Here is a 24,279-nt window from a genome sequence, read left to right as displayed (position 1 = left end):
GCAGTTATATGGTGATGAACGATGCACGGGTATTGAAAGTGTAGAAGCCGATCGTGTGTTTTGTTCATGAGAGGAGGAGGGCTAATTAAACTTTGAGGATGGATACTGGGTTTTGATTCATGCAACAGGCGAAATACGAGAGTTGCTATGTGAAGATATAGTAGTTTGTCGGTTCTTAACCAGAAGAGTATTTTATAATAGAGGGAGATGTGAGCTGAAAATTTAATTTAACGGGATATAATACCACATCTCGTTTGAAGGAATCGTCTCTTGGAAATAGAGCACTTAGCATTTCTTGTTTATGGTTTCACGAAGAGATGAATGTTCAGAATTGCTAAATGAATGAATTGAGAGTATCACAGAGAGCAGGCTATAGTTTGAATGTACTTGACAAAGGGATTACGCAATAACAATTTCTCAAGTAGCGTTGAATTTTATACTATTTCAAAGCAACAAACAAGGGAGGTGGAACAATGTTAGTTTCTGGAGAAATAATATTCTTTAATCCTTCAATATCAGATTATCACAAACGGGCAACTCAAGCTGAGTGAACAAGGAAGATGTTGCAGAGCAAATAACAACAGAACCGAGAATTATTGCTGCTTCAAGAGGGTAGATAAAATCTTGGATTGGTCTTTGTTATAGAAATGGGGAAATATGGCTAGAGATAGATAATTTATGTCCAATGAATCTAAACTTTTGAGTCATCTTCATTGAGATACATAATAATAATAACAATAATAATAATAATAATAATAATAATAATAATAATAATAATAATAACGTCGACGACGACGATGACGATGACGATGACGATGACGGTGATAATAATAATAATAATAATAATAATAATAATAATAATAATAATAATAATAATAATAATAATAATTGTACCGGGCGGTACACCTCCACGCCGCGAATTCAAATATTGCGCCAGTTGAAATCCCTCTACAGGAGGAAGCCTGAACTTTAACAAACTGTATTAACTCAATGGTTTTTCGGAAGATGTCTCTACTGTAAATTTTGAAGTGTTCTGAACTATGTCTATTTCGATTTGTATTTGTTTGCTCTGTAGCAAGAAGTGTGGACATTCTCTTCTAGATGGCACTATTTAAGAACTATAATTATGCACCCTAGTGCGAAGTGAAGGAACTGTTTTTTGAAGAAATTTGGTATTCATAAGTTTGTTCTTTGTTAAATTTCTTTCATTCATTTTTTGGGTTGGCAGTATAACCCTTCTCTTTCCGCCAGTTTTGAATTTAACCAATCAGTAATTTCTGTAAGTAATTTTCCTCCAATCATAGTTTTCTTCCTCAGGTTTCCATGTGTAATTCCTAGTCTACAAATAAAGTTGAAGGGGTGTGTCTTTTCATTCTTGAAAGGTATCGAATTTTCCACGAGGGTATAAAAACTGCTGATTTTCTTGTCTCCGGGCCACTTCAGTAACATCTCTCTTAGCGTGTGATTATGTAGCAGGGGGCGGGAAGCGCCTCTTTCTTCGGGCAGCAGTTCATCAACAAGGTAATGGTCTGTTAACATCTTCATTTCTTGCTAGCTCAGCAGTTTTAACCCGCGGGAGAAGGTTTGAATCCTTTTTAATGTAAACCTTACTATATTCATGTAAATTAACCGCAATTTGGGATAGAGAGTGCTTAACCCTCTCGAGCTCCCACTCATGTTGTTTTGAGGTGACTACGTTTTCATACCCGATTTCCTTCTCTTCTTAGTGTAATAAATTATTCTTCTACGAGTCACCTCCCTAGTATGGGATTAGCCCCTGTATAACTGGCCGAGTGCCACCTAGGTTTTAAGAAGTTTCATGTAGGAGTGCAAGCTACGCCTCCAGTCAATTTGGTTTTTTGGGCCATTTAATTAACGCAGAGTTTGTTTTCTTCATATAAAGGCCCTGTAGGTTGGGTACAAGATACCCCTGTTTCACTGTATGTGTGCCTTAAGGGCAGTTAGGAATGAAGTTTGTTGTAGCCTTTGATAGGCTTGTAAAATTGAGAGCGGGTCTGCTCTTTTCCTCTTAACATTGTAATAAGGAGCAAGTGCTCCGCGTACTTAAGGGTTTTCTGCCCTTTAGCTATTGTGGTGGTGAGCTGAGAGCTCAGAAATTAATATTGGGGCTCGAAGCCCAAATCTTGTAACGATTGTAATTTCTTAACTTGTTTTCCTGCTACTTGGTACCTGTTATTCTGTTGTTGTTATCTGTTGATTTTGAAAAGAAAATATAACCTTTGTTAAAGTTTTAAATTAACTTTACTTGTGTAGTTGAGACCTATTCCAGCCCGCACCTTCTTTCACCTCTAACTACCACGGATAACTCCGTAACAATAATAATACACCAAACCAAAGCACGACGAATCATCTCGGCCGTTATGCTTGGCCTCCTAGACCGGGGCGGCCATCTCAACGTCAGATAGCTCCTCAATATTGTAATCACATAGTCTGAGTGGTCAGTCCGGTTTTCTGTGTGCAGACATTTTAATTTGATGCAGTGGGTTCGAACCCCATTGTTGGCAGCCCTAAAGATGGTTTTCTGTGGTTTCCTATTTTCACACCAGGAAAATGCTGGGGATGTACCTTAATTAAGGCCACAACCGCTTCCTTCCCAATCCCACGCCTTTCCTACCCATCATCGCCATTAAGACCTGTCTGTTTCGGTGCGACGTAAAGCACATTCTTGTAATTTGATGCCACCTAGGCTCCCTGCGCGTCGATTTCGAAGTTATGTTTTACTCCACCAGATGGCGGAGTAAAACGGACATTCGAAGGGCGCATCTATGAATGATTTTTGATAATTAAACATCAAATGTATCAATTATTCAAAAACTTAGGACGTTTTCATACCGAATTCGTACGACATGGACTGTCGAATTGACCTCTTTCTGTCCTTCAAATATCCGACTACCTCCACCGCGTTTGAACTCGCGAATATTGCATTCGGAGGCCGACGGTCTACCACTGATCCACAGATCTTCAGTGAGATTAGTTGGAAAGAAGGAATAGTAGTGCACATATTCAAATATCTCACATTGTCCTTACTGCTATACCTAATATTCCCATCGACAAAAGCAACATGATAAAAATGATAAAAATGTATCATAAATTCCGTGACTACCGAGCTCGATAGCTGCAGTCGCTTAAGTGCGGCCAGTATCCAGTAATCGGGAGATAGTGGGTTCGAGCCCCACTGTCGGCAGCCCTGAAGATGGTTTTCCGTGGTTTCCCATTTTCGCACCAGGCAAATGCCGGGGCTGTACCTTAATTCAGGCCACGGCCGTTTCCTGTCCCATCGTCGCCATAAGACATCTGTGTCGGTGCGACGTAAAGCAAATAGCAAGACATTTTTTAAAACATTTTTTCAGATAATCCCCAGATACACACAGTAAGTACCACTACAGGTAAGCTAAATGACATCTATAGAGTAAGTACCACTACAGTTAAGCTAAATGACATCTATTATGTCTTATGGCTGGGGGCATCTGACAATTTGCGCCATGAAATTAGCGATAGGAAATGTGTGACGTGATACTACCTTGCAACCGTCGAGGCTGTGATGTGAAGTACTGATGGATGACCATTAATTAGAAAAATAGAACCTCTGTACAGATATTTATGTAATGATACAATTAAATAAATTGTTACGGTATCAAATTTTAGTTTCATTAATTGAAAGACTATTTATGACTATTTGAGTTTCCCAAAGTAAAAATTGACCCCATTTAGGCTACTGTATTTTATAAAAGATGAGTCTCATTCAGACTAGACTCGTTCAAAGTTTTCTGCTCGGGGACTGTGATCAATGAGTGTTTGAGAGAACCAAGCTCGAAATGAGTCTTTCGAATGGTCCATTGTATCTGATCACATTTAGCAGGAGGAGTATGGTTACAATGAAGCAGTTCGGGAAATCGGAAGTTTAAGTGCCTCATTCATTGATATACTATTGGCGCATGCAATGGTCCTGGGCACATCTTCATTGTGCCATCATCCGGAGCGCAGTAACGCAGGTGAGTGAAGCAGAACACGTTAAAAACTCGCAGTTTAGAAACATTTAAGCTCTTTAGGATTTTTCAATCGTGAAATTACCAGCGTATGTAGGACAATGCAGTGACGGTGCACAAGGGGAAGCATGTGCCGCCACTTGTATGAATGCCTGCCTTTGGCCTGCTTCGCAGTTTAATGATCAACCGTGTGACTAAAGAACTGAGTGGACAGGTATACGGAGACTGTTATCGACTTTAGGTTGACTCACACACCCTATGTCATACACCTTCAATGTCATGTGTTACGTACACACGTCATGTGACCGTCTTAGACTGTTTATGATGGTTCCATCAACTTCGCTTCGAACGCCAGCGCTGTACCACGTCCTGGGAGCCATCTAGTGAAGAATGAACGTACAATTTCCACTTCCATTATAACGTCTAAATTCAAAAGCTCATTGTTAAAGAAGCCTTTCTCGTGGACAGTCGAAATTTTCTTCTGATGACGCAGAGCACAGTTCTCTGCGAAATGTAAAGAATTTCACCTTATTTTCTTGACACGGCATAAGCCCGAAAGCCTATATCATGTCTATTATTATTATTATTTACAGATTACCGAGCTCGATAGCTACAGTCGCTTAAGTGCGGCCAGTATCCAGTAATCAGGAGATAGTGGGTTCGAGCCCCACTGTCGGCAGCCCTGAAGATGGTTTTCCGTGGTTTCCAATTTTCACACCAGGCTAATGCCGGGGCTGTACCTTAATTAAGGCCACGGCCGCTTCCTTCCACTTCCTAGGTCTTTCCTATCCCATCGTCGCCATAAGGCATATCTGTGCCGGTGCGACGTAAAAGAAATAGCAAATATATATATATATATATAATTTACAGATTCCTTACTACTCCCTACCATTCACAAAACTCGCGTGCCACTGAAACACTCATGCTCGCGGTAAAGACTGCTTATCACAAGCCTGTACTGATAAGCTTCTAGGATTCCTTGGCTGTGTATTCTAACTTCACACAGAATTTCATGCTCACACACACACACACACACACTCACAGCTCATCACGCTGACATCAATACTGCCGCAGTGCAGGCACAAACATTACTAAGCGCCATTTTCCTACCCGCTAGTATTGTGCGTAATCTCAGCCAAGGGTCACTTCAAGGTCATACATCCTGCCGCCAAAGCATATCTAGTTAACTTTAATTTTAATTTCAATTACAGTCTCACCCTGTTTGTTCTGTTGGAAAGGCTTTATGCTACAGGTATGGCACTACTGCCATACACTGTAGAGTGCGTGCAAGTCGCCCGTTGTAGGCCAAGTCAATGAATATTGAATTTTCATGACCACATTGTACTGGAAATAAATTTTTAACGTATTAGGTCATGTTTGGTACATATAGTACACATTGCAGATTGAAGAGCTCTCAGTAGGATGGAGCAACCAACGCGAAATCAGGAGGTTTTGGGTTCGGATTCCACTGGTGTCCAGTTGGCAGTTTTTGTTCCCTACATAACATCTCTTCAGTATGTTCTATATGCACCAAACACGGCCTAATACGTTGAAATTATGTTTCGTGTAAAATATGGTCGTAAAAATTCAATATATTGGTATAATTTTATTTTCGTCCGCCTCTGTGGTGTAGCGGTAAGTGTGATTAGTTGCCACCCCTGAAGGTCCGGGTTCGTTTTCCGGCTCCACCACGAAATTTGAAAAATGGTACGAGGATTGGAGCGGGGTGAACTCCGCTTCGGGATGTCAACTGAATAGAGGAGGGTTCGATTCTCACCTGAACCATCCTAGAAGTGGTTTTCCAGGCAAATGCTGGGGTGGTACCTGACTTAAGGCCACGACTACTTTCTTCCCCACTACTGGGCGAGTTGGACGTGCGGTTAGGAGCACGCAGCTATGAGCTTGCATCCGGGAGATAGTGGGTTCAAACCCCACTCTCGGCAGCCCTGAATATGGTTTTCCGTGGTTTCCCATTTTCACACCAGGCAAATGCTGGGACCATTCCTTAATTAAGGCCACGGCCGCTTCCTTCACATTCCTAGGCCTTTCCTATCCCATCGTCGCCATAAAACCCATCTGTCTTCCCTCTTCTTCCCCTACCTCTTCCCAATCTTCCCATTCCCCAATACGGCCCCTGCTCAGCTTTGCAGGTGAGACCACCAGGACGAGTTAATGGTCCTCCTACCCGGTCGTATCCCCGACCAAATGTCTCACGCTGCAGGACACTGCTCTTGAGGCAGTACAGGTGGGATCACTCCCTGAGCGCGAGGGAAAAACGAACCCTGGATGGCAAACGCATTAAATGTAATTACTGTTTTATTTTTAGCTGAATTGATTTATTCGATCTATAATTTTAGTACAAGTATTAGTGCTTATTTATAAAAAAACATATAATGATATGTCTGGAAGAGATTATACTGCGTATTCTGAAGAATCATAAGCAAGTTCCGAATACTGCTATGAATTGGAAAATGTTCGAAAATGTGGACTACAAATGCCGTAGGCAGAGATGGTTCCTTTATTTAAGAGTTATTGTAGTACAAATGATGTGAGGAAGTAAGCTCATTATCCTCAGAGGTCTTCATTACAATTGATACACTAATGGTTGCATTAAAGCTACATAGTCTAGGAATAGTCCAAAAAATATATGCAATATCTTGTACTTGTCTATTGATGAAAGTCAAATTACATTTCCGGAAGGTATAATAAAATCTTGCAGGTAGATTATTTTCCTTTACTAAATTATAGTTGTATCTGTCAATTTCTTTACACACTGTTACATTTTAGTTTTCTAAATGTTGTGTTTCCTGGTAAAAGTGTCTTCATTTCTGAAGCGAGTTAATTTGTAAAATTAGATTTACACTTCCAGTATCATTGTTTCGTAGACGAAGCATCATGTTCATGACCTTCATGAGAAATATATTATTTTCTATCTGATGACTCCTGATATTCTCTATACATCTTTAGTTTTTCAAGATATATCCTTCAACAAGGTTGATCTTAGAAATATGGTTGTCACGTTTTATTACGTGCCTCCCACACATCCTACATTCCTTGTTTGTCTCCTACCCCTTCTTGTATACTTATATTCCAGGTCCAGGAGTATTGTATGTATGCCACATGATTTGAAGTCACACCGCAAACTAATAATAGTCTGGTGGTAGGTATGGTGTATGTAACTGCCACAATTGATATACGGTAATCAACTGACTTATCAATTAAAGTATTGTTTCGTACATTCTCAGGATGTATAGGGATATGTACAATTCCGTGCCGAAAAGGAGACCCATATAGTACCGGTGATTTAAGTTGAAATGAAGGGTCTAGCAGACCCACCATCTCTAGCTTCAGTCTCCTGTCTCCTCTTGCATACACTAGCAACAAGACTGAGAAGTTATTACATTCTCTCAGTGGATGAGTACTTCACATCCCTCCCTCTGCAAAGTGAAGTCTCTAATCATGTTATCTTGCTCCAGCCCACTCTCCACATTTACGCCAAAAACAGCAAATTTCATTAAAGGGCATTATAGAATCAGTTCATACATGAACGACCCATCACAACTTCACACGATTTCGTCGACAATATCGCAACGATATAAACTCTTGCTCATATTTGGAAAATTGGAATCATGGGGAACTCTTGCGCAATATTAGATACCGTCAAGTACGTTCCGTCAAATCTCAGGTACAGAGAGCTTTCAGGACTACTGTTCATGAAGAATTCCATGGTCTGGCTGTTAATAAAAACATCAACAGAATGAATATGGTAGCTTTCCAGTATACTGCTATTGTATACTTTAACGATCCTACCATCCTATTTTTATCACCTGAATGAAGTCAGTGAAGAGAAGCCTCCCTTCACCTTCTACCGTCAATAAGGATTAAAATTATTTACTTGATTGTTCTGCTGATAGAATCGTGGGGAACAATAATTAGAAGCTTAGTTTTCTGTCTACTATTCGAGATAGTCTCGTCCGTAAAAGTCGTAGTCCTGTCAGCCCTGAATGTATGTGAGTTAATTTTAAGACACTATCTATCTGCATGGTCAATGCAATGAACAATGTGCCAGTTTAAATTTCTTGGAAATTCCAAACAATCTTATATTTTGTCAAGTCTGGTAGCTTGCATCTTGTAAAAGGGTTTGTTAAAAATGTAATATAATATGCAGAAACTAAGTGATATATCAGTTGTGAGATCAATAGTGGAATATGGAGTTTCATGAAACAGAGTTTATCAGTGAAATGGAGCTGGTGCAGAGGAAGTTGAAAAGGTTCGTGCTTAGTGATTTTAAATCTGATGTAGTGAGATAAAATGGCATAGAAACTTGGCTTAGCGATTAGCTTCAGGCTAGTAGGAACCTTATTAGTTCAGGTGTCAGACAATGAATACGGTACGTGATTTTACCAGTCCCTCCCTATACTGGACATTGTAACAGCCCTTCTTCAATCGATCATCAATGACCTGCATTTAAGGCTGTCGCCCAGGTGACAGATTCCCTATCACCGAGCTCGATAGCTGCAGTCGCCTAAGTGCGGCCAGTATCCAGTATTCGGGAGATAGTACGTTCGAACCCCACTGTCGGCAGCCCTGAAAATGGTTTTCCGTGGTTTCCCATTTTCACACCAGGCAAATGTTGGGGCTGTACCTTAATTAAGGCCACGGTCGCTTCCTTCCCACTCCTAGCCCTTCCCTGTCCCATGGTCGCCGTAAGACCTATCTGTGTCGGTGCGACGTAAAGCAACTAGCAAAAAAAAAAAAAAAAAAAAAAAAATCCCTATCAGTTGTTTACCTAAATTTTCGTCAAACTATTTCAAAGAACATGTAAATGTATCAAACATCTCCTCTGATAATTGATTCCAATCCATTTCCTCGTCCTATAAATTAATATTTGCCACAAGTTGTCCTTTCGAAATTCATCTGCGAATAACCTGTGATTCAAATTTTTACTCATGTCACTGACATAAGAAGACATAAAGGCCAACAATACCACCCTGTGGGGACCTTCAGTTTAATCATTACAGTATCAGATAACACTTCACCTACTCTAATTAACTGATGTCTACTTTCTAGAAATGTAGTTACCCATTCAACAATTCTTTTGTCTAGTCTAATAGTCGCATGACCTACCCCATCAAAAGCCTTAGATAGGACAATAGCGATAGAGTCCATTTGACCTCCCAGATATAAAGTATCTGCTATAACTTGCTAAATCGCTATAAGCTCAGATTCACTGTAATAAACCGTCTTAAAACCAAATTGCCTTGTACAGTCAGTAATTTCGCAAACGTGTCTAATATATTCACAAAGAATGCTATCCCACAGCTTCCAAAAAACAAATGTCGAGCTGACTGGCCTGTAATAAACTACTTTGTTTGTCACCATTTCCCTTGTACACTGCAACTCTCCATTCATTTGGTAATCGCTCCTTCATACAAACAGCAATCAAATAAGAAATTACGGATGTGGCACTATATCCGAACCTATAACCTTTAATATATCTCCAGAAATCTTATCAAACCCAGCTGTCTTTCTAGGTTAAAACTTTTGTATCTTTTGTATATGTCCTTATTATCATAGGCAAATTTCAGTAATTCGCCGGTATTAGTCGCCTTCTCTATCTGGAATTTATCTTTGTATTCAACTACTTTTACATACTGCTGACCAAATACTTCTGCCTTCTATAAGTCCTCACATATACACTCACCTTGTCCATTAATGATCCCTGGAATGTCCTTCTTGAAATCTGTTTCTACCTTAAGGTATCTACTACAATGGATTCATTTCATTTTTTCCATAAAAATAATATATAATTAAATGTATGATCTAAAACAGTGTAAAATAGGTGGAACATCATTTGACAATTGGTTAAAGTATCTAGGCATATCCTCCCATTATTCACTATAATTCATATGGCTGCCAATTATGTTTGCCATCATGTTATCCTTAGCTGATTTTTTCTGTTAAATTCAATTTCCTAGTAAATTCCTTCAATCTCTCGCGTCTCCCGGAACCATTGCTAACTCCATTTTTTCTAATCTGCATCTCCTTCTTAATCTCGTTATTTGCGTTGCATTATAATGGGCCCTTACCATTCCTTACAACTTTTAATGGTTCATACTTGTTTTCACACTACTGAAAATTTGCTTTAAATCCATCCCATAGGCTGCTTACATTTTATTTACTATATTCCATTGATCATAAATGCTCCTTTTTGATTTTCCCCATACCTCCCTCATCAGCCATATGTTTCATGAGTACGTATCATTATTATTGCAAGGTAAAAGCATGACTGTAGAGATGAATTGTGCCTAATATAAAATTATTGTAGATTAGGAGATAGAGAATTGGAATCCATTATCTATTGACATTTTAAAGCTGTTTTAAATTAATTTACTTTACTTTCAACAGATAGTTGATTTTATTGCAATTAAAATTCATCTTTAAATCTAGGACCAAATGGTGGCAATGACCTAGATGTTATACTGCTCTAAACAACAAGCATCATCATCTAAGACCAAATGCTTTATGGTTTCTTTAAACAACGTGAACAGTGATAAAAAGCTGACCAATATTAAAATTCACAGTTCACAGACATTTTAAAAATATTTAACAGTGGTTCTAGGAATATATAACACATTTCTCTTTAAAAACGTTGGGCATAACGCAAACAAAATGTACAAAGAATAGTTTTATTCATATCCACGAACTTTATTACATGATCTCCAATTTCCTACAGTTTACTGTTTGTGAACATTTATTTTGTTGACTTCTAAACCAGTATAATTGCATTTTTTGTGCAAATGTACAGTAGTGTCCGATTTGATATTGTTTCTTCATTTCACGAACTGCTCTGCTGGAACAAAGTGGGATATCAGGATTATAAAGTGCGACATATGGATTTATAATGGTGTGCAAAGTATTACTTAAATAGTACATCACAGCAGGACAAATGTGATGTCATTCATGAGAATATATTTGAGGAATGTATGTATTTTGGTGTATTTTGGTGAATATTTATTTTTACAGAAAATCGTTCAAATTCAACATGTAGAAGGTAGCCTTATATTCTTCAATATATTTTGTAATAATTAAAATCTCGTATTCAGTATTAATTTTGTTTGTGTGATATCACACGACCTTAAGTGATACCAGCGTATAATTCGTCCCTAGCTTTAATGTAAGAGGCACCGGGCGAGTTGGCCGTGCGCGTAGAGGCGAGCGGCTGTGAGCTTGCATCCGGGAGATAGTAGGTTCGAATCCCACTATCGGCAGCCCTGAAGAGGGTTTTCCGTGGTTTCCCATTTTCACACCAGGCAAATGCTGGGGCTGTACCTTAATTAAGGCCACGGCCGCTTCCTTCCAACTCCTAGGCCTTTCCTATCCCATCGTCGCCATAAGACCTATCTGTGTCGGTGCGACGTAAAACCCCTAGCAAAAAAAATGTAAGAGGTGCTAATACCTTATCATGTAAGTACACAAGGAACTGTAAATGAATATTTCTGGTTACCGGTATTGGGTTATCATATGGACTATACTAGCCACCAACATTTAAAACTTACAGTGCAGCTCGTCGGCATGATTGTCGGGACACTCCGGCCATCCATCACACCAATAGTAGCTGTGGATCCGCTTTCCACTTGAACAGTTCACGAACTGCTCTGCTGGAACAAGGTGGGATATCAGGATTATAAAGTGCGACATATGGATTTATAATGGTGTGCAAAGTATTACTTAAATAGTACATCACAGCAGGACAAATGTGGTGTCATTCATGAGAATATATTTGAGGAATGTATGTTCAAAGTGTGCTATTTCCACTTCGAAACAATAAATCAGTGATTCTTCTACATGCATTACAGTAGTTGAATATTATGGACCGCCATGAGCAATCCAGACCAGGCAGATGTAATTCCTTAAAATTTGCGCCAAAACCTATCATGGGTACGTTCCATGTGCATTTTTGTTTACCTTTCTTGCGTTCATCTCGCAACTTTCTTAAGGTGGAAATAGTACATTTTGAACAGAAACTCTACATTTACTGTTTGAAGATAATGTTAAAGTTCCACTGAGTACTGTGGGCTGAATGGGAATTGTTGCGTTAAGCTGTGTTTGGACTTCCTGGGTTACTTATCATAATACATGGTGATTTCAATGCATTCACTTTTAAGTGCATGGTCATCAGTTATATACATATGTGTCTCTAGTCTTGGGTCTTGTCAAGAAGTTCATCTACATACAAGTTATAGTTGCTACGTCTTATTGCTCAAGGTAATCTCATGATAAAATCTGAAAATAGGAATGGTCCTAGCCTGGACCCTTGTGGTACTTCAGCCTCAGCAGTTCACCATGAGAAGAAATACACTGCTGTCGATATGAGAGGTAGGAATATATGCAGGGTAGCGTATTATTTGGGAAATTGAGGTTGCAAAGTTTGGCTAGTAGAATATCAGCGTGAACACAGTCGAAGGCTTTACTGAGTCCCTTTATCTGTAGTCATGATGATGATGAAGATGTTTGTTGTTTAAAGGGCCTAACAGCTAGGCCATCGGCTCCTAGTGGTACGAGGTGTAACGAAATGAAATGATAATTAAAACTTCAAAATGTATCCACTGACTAGAATATAAAACGAATGGTGATGAAGAAATGACCATGGATCCAAAACAATCAGTGGATCCAATTCACAATGCCTTATTTTCTCAGATGATGTTTGTTCTCCAAAGCGGTCCAAAATCCAGCTCACCAGACCCTAATAATAGTAATAATCACTGGTAAAGCACAACCATGATGTTCCTCCTATAGTGGTACTAATAATCCGTAACGTAGACTCATGGTGATCGTCGCATTGTGGTACTGGTCACAGGTAATGTAGAACCATGGTATGCCACATATAATTGCAATTAAAACTATTCCTTTTCCCTCTGAGATATTCAAGAAATATTGAGCCTTATTTAGGCGAGTCAGTTTGATCTCCCTACAACTTATCTATTCCTTCGCTGGACTATCTACTTTCTGCTTTGGTCCAGCGATTACACTGCGCATTCTACTTTCTTGGGTGAATGTCTGGGCTATATAGAATAATATCCTTTAGTATTCTCTGCCGAGGATATTACAACAATACCTCCATCGTGGCAGACTGTACTCGGTCCACTGACATACCCACTGTGATAAACAAACACAAGCGCTAATTATCAGATTCTGTGTTTGACGTTGGCAGCACCTATGAAGTTCGTCACATGCCATAAGCTGGCGTGGTGGTTAGGTAAAGTGTGCTACAGGTCATCAGCACACATATCACTCGTTGTTGTGGTGGGTGGAACGAAATATATTTCCTAGTACCATAAAGAGTCGATTGCCAACTCTAGGCAGAAGGTTGGTAGTATTTCTGAAACAGCATACTTTGTGAACTGATTGTGTGCTGCTCTGGTGATGAAAGTTTATCCACAGTGTACACATGGCAATACTGCGAATAACTGATATGGAAGCAGTGGAGTGCCATGCATAATTGATTTTAGAGATAAACGTTGATAACAAAGTGCATGAAATGCTATCGACATACTAAATACAATTCACTGGAACAGATTACAGCAAATTAACCAGGAAGTCACGAAACGTTTGTCTAAAATGATAGTTCTGCGAACAAGGATGAGTGCGGGACTCCAAATAAAATGATGGCCATTACATCTACAGTAATGTAATGAAATTGCTTTGGTGGAAAAACCTTCAACTTGAATGGCATAATTGGAATTTGCTTGATTTCAAATTTAATCTATTTAGATGTGCCCTAAATTCAACTGTTTATCAAACACAACACGCAAATATAGAAGTTGATCATCTAGCGTGATTCTGTGATTATTCATAATAATTTTGGGTTTTTAACGTTTCTTCTCCTTGTGACAACTTGGCTTTAGTTTTTTAAGGATTGAATTGAAGTTTGTTTACAGAGCCCCACTTAGATAAGCTGCTTAAAGATGCATTTGCTACGTGTTTAACGCCGCACTATCACTGGACTGGCATCTATTATTTTAATAGGCTAATCAAAAATGGCAACTTCTTGTTGAATCATATCTTTAATTAACTATCATGGTTGTGGAATGTATGCTTTCCAATAGTACATTTACTTTTACACACGAGATTGCATCGCCGTATATCAACACATGGTCTATTTGACCACAACAATTACATGTTACACTGAACACATACGCGTATCCTGGATTTACCTAACAAATTATATTTAAAGTAAAATCAATCAACGCTGGTATCGAACCCATCACCATAAAACACTTTGGGAATAATAAAACACGTAAACACATTACATACAACAATATCAAACATATAGCACACAATGCATCTTGAAGATATGGCTTAATCAAGCTATAGTATCAGGTTAAATCGATGGTCCCGACGTGAGTCGAACTCAAGTACACCAGCTTCCGAGGTAAAAGAAAATCTGAAACTAATATCACGAGCTAATTTAATGCATAAAAATGGGGAGGAGTCCATCCTTCGCAAAATCATAAATTATCCACGTTATTCATAACGTATCATTAGAATGGGATCGATACTGCACTGGCAAATGAAAGAAGGCTTGTAGGGAAGCGCTGAGCTTGTTGGAAACAACAAATCTCCGCTCAGGCCCTGAAAATCCTTACATCGTAAATCAGTCAATGTATGACAATAGCTGTGTGTCCAGCTCTGCGGCTACAAAAACATATTGTACTCCTTCTTTCTTTCTTTTTCCTTTATATCATCTTGGCTCGTTCTCATGTACGCATTCATTTGAGAGCCACCACTTCTTATTATTCATTATCTGGCTACATATTCAGCTTAATTCAATATATCACAACAGCCATAATTATTATAATCCTTTATCATTCCAACATCTCAAACATCTCACAAGCTTCACCTTCCCATATCATACTACCGCATCTCAAATCCGTTCTATTAATTTACAGAGAAGACTCCATTCTCACAGGTTGTTTAACTAATTCAATTTACTTGCATATCTATATAATTCACATATTACCTCGCTTTGAACATCTTCAATAATCATTTATTATTATATTGGATTTATAAGTACCTGAATCACCTTGAAGCAAACATATATTTTAAATTAAAATTACTATGAAAATCTTTACCATATAGTAACATTACGAAGAAGTTATAAATTAAGCTAAAGCGCTATTCTTCTCAAAATATGTGCTTCATATACACGAAGGATTTATGAGATCTATATACTAATTCATACAAATAAGCCTGCAAAATATCAATGATTATTCTTGAATAATCAAGAAACCCTAACTAAAATAATAAATAATCTTTTCCCAGTCACACGCGTATAGTGTTCCCTACATTAATATTATTAATTATAACATTTTAATATTTATAAAATAAATATTGCTACTGGCATGGAAACCTCGTGGTTTAATATATTCAGATGAAATGTACTTTTCGAATGCCGGGTATGGTTTGCTGTCATCTCAAGGTACACTTGAGATTTTACACCATCATGATGACTGCTTTTCTCTTTGATAATCCTTGGTTCCTTTTCATCCTAACACGATCCATGTCTCGAACTGTGGTCTTCTTAGTGTAGTCTCTAGACGTTCCCCGTAGAAATGACTGCAAGCACTTAGGCGCGATTCTCGTAGGCTCCAGTTCTCGGGGCTCGATGATCACTCACGAACATAAGGCAAAAATGGGAAAATCAGTTACTAAACAGTGTTTATGTGCTTTCAAAGGATATACTAGTGATAAGATCCACTAATAACTCTAAATAGATTAATCCAAATAGTGGCAAGTTTGTATAAATCACTATTCATTTACCCATTAATCACACAGTCTAATTAATTATCACCACAAGTGTCCATGGAGTACGCAAACGCTAAATTTATCAGGAATAGTTCTTTCATTTTACTGAACGTCACTCACTCTCAAAATGCTTTAGATCGGTCAATACTAATTACTGAACGTAATTAGCTGTCTCACTACCTCTAAACAACCTGATGCGTTTGCCCTTTCACTAATGATTGCATCATGAGCCGCAACTGACTCTCATTGATATTTAAAAGATTACATCTTGAAATAAGGCTTCTATTCATCACCACTGTACATTATCTTGTACCACACGGCTTATTTCACGATATTTTACATCGCACTGATGTGTTTTTCTTCCTCGACACAACACTTCATACACTGATATCCAAGTTCGCTCTTAACGTGTGAGTACTGCGGCTACAGAAATTACAATGGGATACTGCGTCTAAGTCCAAGTCTTATTTATAATATCTGGACTGAGTGGTCGAGGAGGAGGTAAACCACGCCCCTGGTCTAAATGAAGCTCCGGTAAGCGGAATCTCTCAGCGACGTGAAAGCAATCAAATTATAGCTCGTGACCCCTACTTTCTACTGATCTCATTTGAAACAAAAACGATCAGTGGGTCATGTACAATCTCAAAAGAGTTGTTTTAGAAATTCACGCGTCATGGTTCATCACGCAAGACCTCCCACTTTTTCCCACACATTGTCAGATTTCGGCAATCATCTTTAATCTGCGTACCACTATATGACAAGCGACACTACCAATCCACTATTAAAGTATTGCATTTATATGCATCAACAATTAGCATTAAATACATCGGTTTGAATGAGACCTGACTCATAAATTTCCAGAGATGATCTCAGATGAAGGTTTTCTTCTTCTTCCTCTTCTTAGTTAATTATGGTGAAGTGGCACCAATGAATGCGGTGTTGAATTAGTAAAGGATATTTATTTCTTGGGGGTTAACACACTTTAATTCAGCCCACTCTCCGACAACCTGCATTTCCGCGTGTAGCGCCATCTCTCCTCCTCGCTCGTACGAAAAGAGAGCGCGATTTTTCAAGGTTCAGCAGTAATGCGCAATCATTTTCTCGATACAGCGCAGAAAACTGCTCCCTTCGGGCTGGCGTATCGCAAATCACATCCCGGTTCGGCATGTAGACTGCTAATTACGACATTGTATGTCCCAGAATGTTGAGGAAAACGGCATATATGATTGAATAAACCTCCTAACATGCCTATGGCATGGTGATGAACGGTTACCGTACATTGGTTTGATAAACACGTTCTGACGCCTTAATCAAATTTATCTTCTACAGATAAATTTATCCGTGTATTTTCTAAATTTGGAGACATGATTTTATACTGTCTTTTGGAGCAGATTATGCAACTTACTCTCTGCTTGCAGTCTTTTGCTCGTTGACCATGTTTTAAACATGTGAAACATGCTTTCCCTCTTCCCACCAAGTCGTGCTTATGGCTAAGGGATAATTTTTAGGCATGGAAACATTCCTTATTGTCATGACAGAACAGACACACAACAGAACTCTTCTTCTTCTCACCAGAAAATAAATCTGCAGCAGTAATCATACCATCATTGTCAATATATCCACGAACTTTGAAACCTACTTTTGCTAGTGCTATTCGTTCTTTACCCTCAGCTTCACACCGCAAGATTGCTAAAAGATGTTTCAATCGGTCTTCATAGATTCTACTGTACCTTTTTCGCTCTCTTGTTCGACTGCCACAGGGTTCCTTAACCACACGCGAAGTAGATCTTCTGGAATACAGAATTCCACAAGTGGAAATAGCATCGATGCGTATTTATCTTATGACATCCCGATTGATTCCAGTGCTCTGAAATGTGCTTCTAACTCACCGTAGAGATGAGCTATTTCAAGCCTGGCTTAGATCTCTGTTACATTCTTTATCACGAGTCCTAGTAGCTTTCTCACGTAATATTCGGTCAACATTTTTTTCTTACCGAATCTATTTTTCAAGGTTTCAATAGCTTTGTTATAATTTTCAGCAGATGCGAGGAAACCCTCTACAATCTCCTCTGGCCCGTGGACCTTCTACTGTAGCCTGAAGCAAATACTGAAATTTATCTGCATCTTACATATTCCTGTCTTCATCAATTCTTTTAAATTGGTTCCAAAAACCCAAAAATATTATATTTCCACTGAATTGTTTCAGTTCTATTTTAGGAAGTTTCAGTTACCTCCTACTTGAGATTAGTAATGAACTAACGGACTGGCCATCATTGACTAGTCCTACTTGAGCGCATCTTATAACCGTAACACGATGCATTACTTCTCCATATGCTTCTGCAATGTTATATTCTGTTTCAAAGTCAGCATTTTCATCATTAACATCAACGTGGCCATCGCCTAATTTATTTAGATCGCCACATGACTTATCTAACGTATAAAACTTTAAATCACGTCAGGGTCACCGTATTATGTTGGAACAGCAATGAAACTACCTGTTTCACTCCTTCCTCAAATTCTCAACCGTATATTTAGCCAATTTTTACAACAGTTCCATAGCACAACAAAGGATCATTCGTCTTCGTTTGTAAAACTTAACTTACAACATGACCGCATTCTCGATTCACAGTAACATTGCTTGTTCAGACGCAACACCGTGTTTTGAATTGTATAGGTCAGGCTTGTCCATGCATGTGCTTCTTGACAAGATGAAGAGGAGGGGAGGATTAGGTTACATAAATGTTGATGCTGTGAGGAGGAGGAGAAGGAGTCCACATATGTGAATGCCGTGAGGATGATGAGGAGGCCGTATATGTGATCGCTTTGAGGTGCAGCAGGAGGAGGAGGCCACATAAGTAGACACTGTGAGGAGAAAGCTTGAACTTATTTAACGAGAAAACAAACCTGAACCGAGACGTGTAGCTATTGAAAATCTGCATCGTAAGGCTATGCACTGTGTAACGTCACCTAAAGCTTCTAGCTGTTGCTTGATTTCTTTAACCTGTTAGGTTAACCCTATCTATACTCCAAGTCCTAACCTTACTAGTAGTGGACACGCTCACTGTCAAGTTTTAATCTTGCTTTCTTGTGATATACCAATGTAGTAAAAAGAAGACATAGAGTTTCTTGTTTCTCTGTAAGAACAAAATGCGCGAAATGTTTTAAAGTACATACTTTTCATGAATCTAACGACTAAAGATGCTATTAAACCAGGATATTTGGCATTCAGTTTATTGCGACGTCAACGAATAATGCATTCTGCTGAACAGCAATCAAGATACTTCTTTACATATTCCCGCTTTGATGACCCACAATCTGTTACGCACACAGTATCCCTTTACGCCACACCATATGGCCGGTGACTAAAAGCTTTTGACCCTTAAGCTATTCGCAGGTAGCGCTGTTTTTAACTAGTCAATCCCGATCTAGACGATTTCACTTGTTGATGTTGGATGATATTCCAACATATCAATAAAAGTTAAAATATGTTATCTGTAGAATACCATGATAGCTGATTTTTTTAAGTCATCTACGATATGAGCAGTAAAGTGGCTAAGTTGGTACCCTGATGATTAAAATGTACAGAGTATCGACATTCTACTACTTGAATATTTATAAGTCTTCGGAAACTTCGCATGAATTAGGCTAAGTCCAACTTCCTCAAGAACATCGTTAGAATTCATACACTTACAACTACCAGACGCGGCTCGTATAACACTTCGAGTTACAAACCGTGACAATTGACAATAAAATACCTGGGCTATTCCTCGCTTTTCTTTTCTATACCTTCGCCAAAAATATCAAAATGTGGTGCAACACTGAGAAGCTGAACAGGCATTTTTTTAACCCATGGGATTTTACACAAATTCTACATCCACTGTAATCGTAAAATTCAGGCCGTCATATTTTCAGAATAATTTCTATGGTATTTTAAAGGCGCGAAATGCTCTCTGCATTACCCATACTGTTTTTTCTCTGGCAGGCTATGGGGGTCCTCATCTTGCCGTGCTATCTGACGTCACTTCTCGCCCATCTGTTACATGACTTCGACTTCAATATCAATTATATAAACATAAGATCAAGAGGATATCTCAAGTGGGGAAATTCTCTCAAAATATCATATCCCCCTGTAAAATTTGAGTTTTACTTGTTCCGGGATAACTCCAATTTCCTTCCATAGAATCTTACGAAGGAGGATGTGACAATCCTTCTGTACAGCTCACACAAAATAGCAGACACCTGATGGTTGAAGGATTATTGATCGTCTACAGAGGAAACACACGAGGAGGATTATCACGCTCACAGAAATTATAGTGGTGACGAAAATAGACGCACTGACTAAACGTAATGGGTTCAGTATATACATACATACATACATACATACATACATACATACATACATAGCATATCTCTTCATTATAGTTGGCAACGGCTTTTAGCTTTCGGACGGCAAGGCTATTTGAATTTATTAAGAACATCCGTAATGAACATCCTTAATGCTTTATTTCCTATTGTCTCAATGAGTTCACCACGCCTTACCTTTAAATAATTAAAAACTGGCACTTACCATCGTCGCCGTAGTTATCTTTCTTGGCAGAGCCCAGCATTTTCGTAAGCAACCTATCCTCGTCTATTCAGCTCGCAGGTCCTACTCTCGAAGGCGATTTACAACCACAGCTTCATCAGAAATCATCTTTCATGTATCTTCCTTTCAAACGTCCGGCTCCTTGGCTGAAACGTATTCGCCTTCGGTTCAAAGTGCACCGGTTTCGATTCCCAGCCATATGGGAGATCTTAACTTTAAGTGGTTAGTTCCCCCGGCTCGGGGACTGAGGGTCCCTAACATTCCTGCACTCGCCATATATAACATGATGCTCCCCTACAACAACACGCAGTTCTCATACACGGCAAACGTCGCCCACCCTCGGGGAACGTCTGCCTTACAAGGGCTGCACCCGGCTAGGAATAGCCACACGAATTTTTATTTAAAACTTAGAAATTGCAAAAATGTATTTTGAATCCGTCAAACCATCATTCCCGGACTGATGTAAAAACATTTTCATCCGAGTGCTCGCTACTTCCTTACAGAATGCGGTGAACAACAACGACCAGCTCATTGCATTATCTTTGCCACATTTTGATTCGATTTCATTAGTATGGCACGATTCTGGGAGAAGTTCCACTTGTTCGAGTTTTGCATTCGATACCTGACATTCAAAAGTTCATTTGCTGTACTACTGCAAAAGAAGATACATGTTCTCAATCATCCTTAATTGATTCATTTTAGGTCACTCCATTTTCAATTGCATTAAGTCTCTCACTTATACTGTATAATAAGTTTATAATATCAACCCAAATATCTGTTTTGAACGTTATTGTAGATAAAAACTTAAAGGGAGGAGATAATTACGTACCATGTAATAGCCTGGATTGCCCCTCTTAATACGCCATATCTGGGTCAATGTGAGCTTCTCTTGTTATTTAACTCGTTAGTCAATTAGTGAAAGACGGAAGTGTGTTCGCGTTTAACGACACTCCCCTAGTTCAGTGGCGCCAACGATATTGATAGAATACCCCTTATGATATGTGATCACCTTTATATTCTACGTGAGTTATTGAGATCTAAGGCTTCTCCATTGTTTGGAAAACAAACACGGAACAATAGGACTTCTACAATGAAGTTCTGACTTTCTCTTCGAACTATTTGTTACGGAACTACTGTTGAACAACTTTCCCTAATGACAAACCTTTATCCGAGTATTCTAATTAATTATTATTTGGTCCATTCATTTCCCCGGAATTCATTAATCGTAATTTAATTAATTACTCTCGTCAGTACTGACAAAATTTCACACCGAATTATTTCTATCCTGCTCAAGAATGATATTTCATGAGTGCAGAAGTTTTAATTCGGAAGTATTACTTATAGCCCGTTGTGCTAGCGTTAGGGTACGAACATACCGAAGATGCATCGCAGCTCGCGGTCGCGGTTTACATCGCGGTCGATGCCTCGATGTCACCTCCTGGTAACACAAATACACAGTTTTAAATGGAACAGTTCATGTCAAGGATGCTCGCTTCCATTCACCATCGCGATTTACCAGGGGGTCTAGTGCGGTGACAAAAAAGTTTGTGTTCCCATCGCTGTAGAACGGGAGGTATCGATGTAGCTTACTCCTGATTGGCTTGTCCGGATTGAGATCACGTGATATATCCCCCCAGTTCTACTGTGTCCTTAATGCAGGTGTTCACAGAGCCGGCGTGTGTATTCGTGTGGTAGTTATTGTACTTCACAGTATCAATTTTTTATTCCACATTGTTGTATATCTATTGGAACGTCTCAAGGGACATTCTCATGTATGAATGGAATCTGCCCGGGTGGTGTTTTAGTTCTTCAAATAAGTTGTGATATTCCCCCAGCGCTTGCCTTCTTTGATTTATAGGCGGGATGACTGATTTGAAAGTAGCCACCATCGTGTGCTTATGCACAATGAATCACTATCTCCACTGTCACTTGAATACAAACTCTATACTTGTAAAAGCTCAGCAATAGATAATAAACGCGGATATCTAAACATTACGTCCACTCACTGTAAACACATCTCAGAACACTGACAGGTAAACCTCCTCGGTATGTTCACCCTCCATCGACTGCGGCGTAAACCGCGACCGCGACGTAAACCTTGACCGCAAGCTGCGATGCATCTTCGGTATCTTCGTACCCTTCGATTTCCCTTAATATAGATGTATTATTACACTGGCAGAGAAAACATGCAACATCCTCAAGGACTGTGCTCGGTAGCACCAGGGTATAATGGGTGCGTACTGAGTGATAGTTATGTTAGCGATTCATCTGTCACGAACATCGGCGATCAGGTGGCACTCAGGAGGCCTGGCCATGCGCACTCTGTTTTGACCCTGCAGGCAGTAACTGTGCTGAGGGTAGAGCTGAATAGTGTTTGCATCATTCATTCTAGGATATAACCATGCCCCACCGACAAGTAAATGCCCCTGTTAAACAACTGCAGCCATTTGAACGGGATCACACTGTTGTGCCTGTCGGAATCTGGATGGATGTATCGAAGGATTTGCTGCATGTGTTGTACACAATGTATTGGTGGCATGGCGCTGCTTTGAGCAGTGGTCTGTGGAATATTCCCAAACTCGTAGACCAGGCTCAGGGCATCCGCATAGTAAAGGCGCATGTCAAGATCGACGCATAGTGCGGGCAGCGGTGGCCGACCAACCATCATACACGAACGAATTCCGGCCACATGTTGCACCAGCTGTGTCTCGAAGGACCAATGGAACCATCAGCTTGCAGCAGGATTACGATAAAGTGTGCTTCTGCCCAGGATACCACTGACACCACGACACAGCCAAGCACGGCTACTCTGGTATCGTGCGAGTGTCAACTAGAGAGGGGAATGTTTCCCGGTTTTCTTCAGTGACGAGAGTAGGTTCTGTCTGTATACAAGTGATGGACGTACACGTCTACGGCGTAGACCTTCTGAGCGGCCTATTCCAGAGTGCATTCGCCTACAACACCCAGGTCCCACCCCAGGCTTCATGGTGTGGAGGTCCATCAGTTATACCCACGTTCACAGTTGGTGTTTCTTCCGGGTAACATAACCAGTGCCCACTCATTGGACAGGATCTTGTCCCCGTGCTATTGCCATTTGTTCGACAGGAATGTAATGTGCCTTTTAAGCAGGACAGTGCACGTCCCCATAGAGCTTCTGCGACGCAACGTGGTATAAAACAACTGCCCTGGCCAGCAAGATCACGGGATCTCTCGCCAATTAAACACATGAAGTGGGAACTTACGCGTTCTCCAGAGCAAGCAAGAAACATTGCCGAATTAAATAAAAAAGTGCAAGATGCTTGGGACAATATATCCCAGGATGCCATTTGGCAACTTTACGATCGTTTGCTGAACTTGTTAGTTGGTTTGATGGTTTGTGCCTTCTTATCCCCCCAAAATCTCTTCATGAATGCACTGTGTTGCATCTTGCGTTCTGTCGACCACTTCCTACCAGTTCTCTTTTTTGGTTTCTCCCTAAATTTATGATTGGCTACTTTTATTCTAAAAGCTCCACGATTTTCCACGATGTCGTCTGTGATATTTATTTCTTGGAGGTCCGCTTTAGTTTCTTCTAGCCATTTTATTTTGACCTTCTTTGAGTTGATTACTTTGAATAATCTTTTAGTTAGTCTGTCGCTGTTCATTCGTAGATATGGCCATAGAAATTAAGGCGCCTTTACCGCACGGCATCAGTAAACCTGTCGGTGAAGGAGTTGAGGTCCGCTGTTCTCCTCTTAATCTACATTCCATTTTCTCTCGTAGGACCATAAATTTTCCTGAGAATTTTCCGCTCCTGCTTTTCAATTTCTTAGAGTGACCACCTAAGCGTATGGTTTCTGAGGCATATAAAGCTTCGGGCAATACAACTGTTTTGTAGCG

The 24,279-nt window shown here is 39.6% G+C and overlaps 1 protein-coding gene across 1 annotated transcript in view; it reads right to left on the bottom strand.

Moving 5' to 3' along the window:
• The window catches only part of LOC136858487 (G-protein coupled receptor GRL101-like), an 826,319-nt gene that overhangs the window by 312,199 nt on the left and 489,841 nt on the right, over window positions 1-24,279 (bottom strand). Inside the window, exon 6 of the mRNA XM_068225625.1 lies at window positions 11,567-11,665. Within this exon, the coding sequence (XP_068081726.1) occupies window positions 11,567-11,665 (99 nt within the window). The remainder of the gene's footprint in view (window positions 1-11,566; window positions 11,666-24,279) is intronic.

Source organism: Anabrus simplex, chromosome 1 (genome assembly GCF_040414725.1).
Source record: "Anabrus simplex isolate iqAnaSimp1 chromosome 1, ASM4041472v1, whole genome shotgun sequence".
Classification (NCBI taxonomy): Eukaryota; Metazoa; Arthropoda; class Insecta; order Orthoptera; family Tettigoniidae; genus Anabrus; species Anabrus simplex.
Note: the sequence above shows the minus strand (reverse complement) of the source record. Positions and strands in the feature narration are given on the sequence as shown.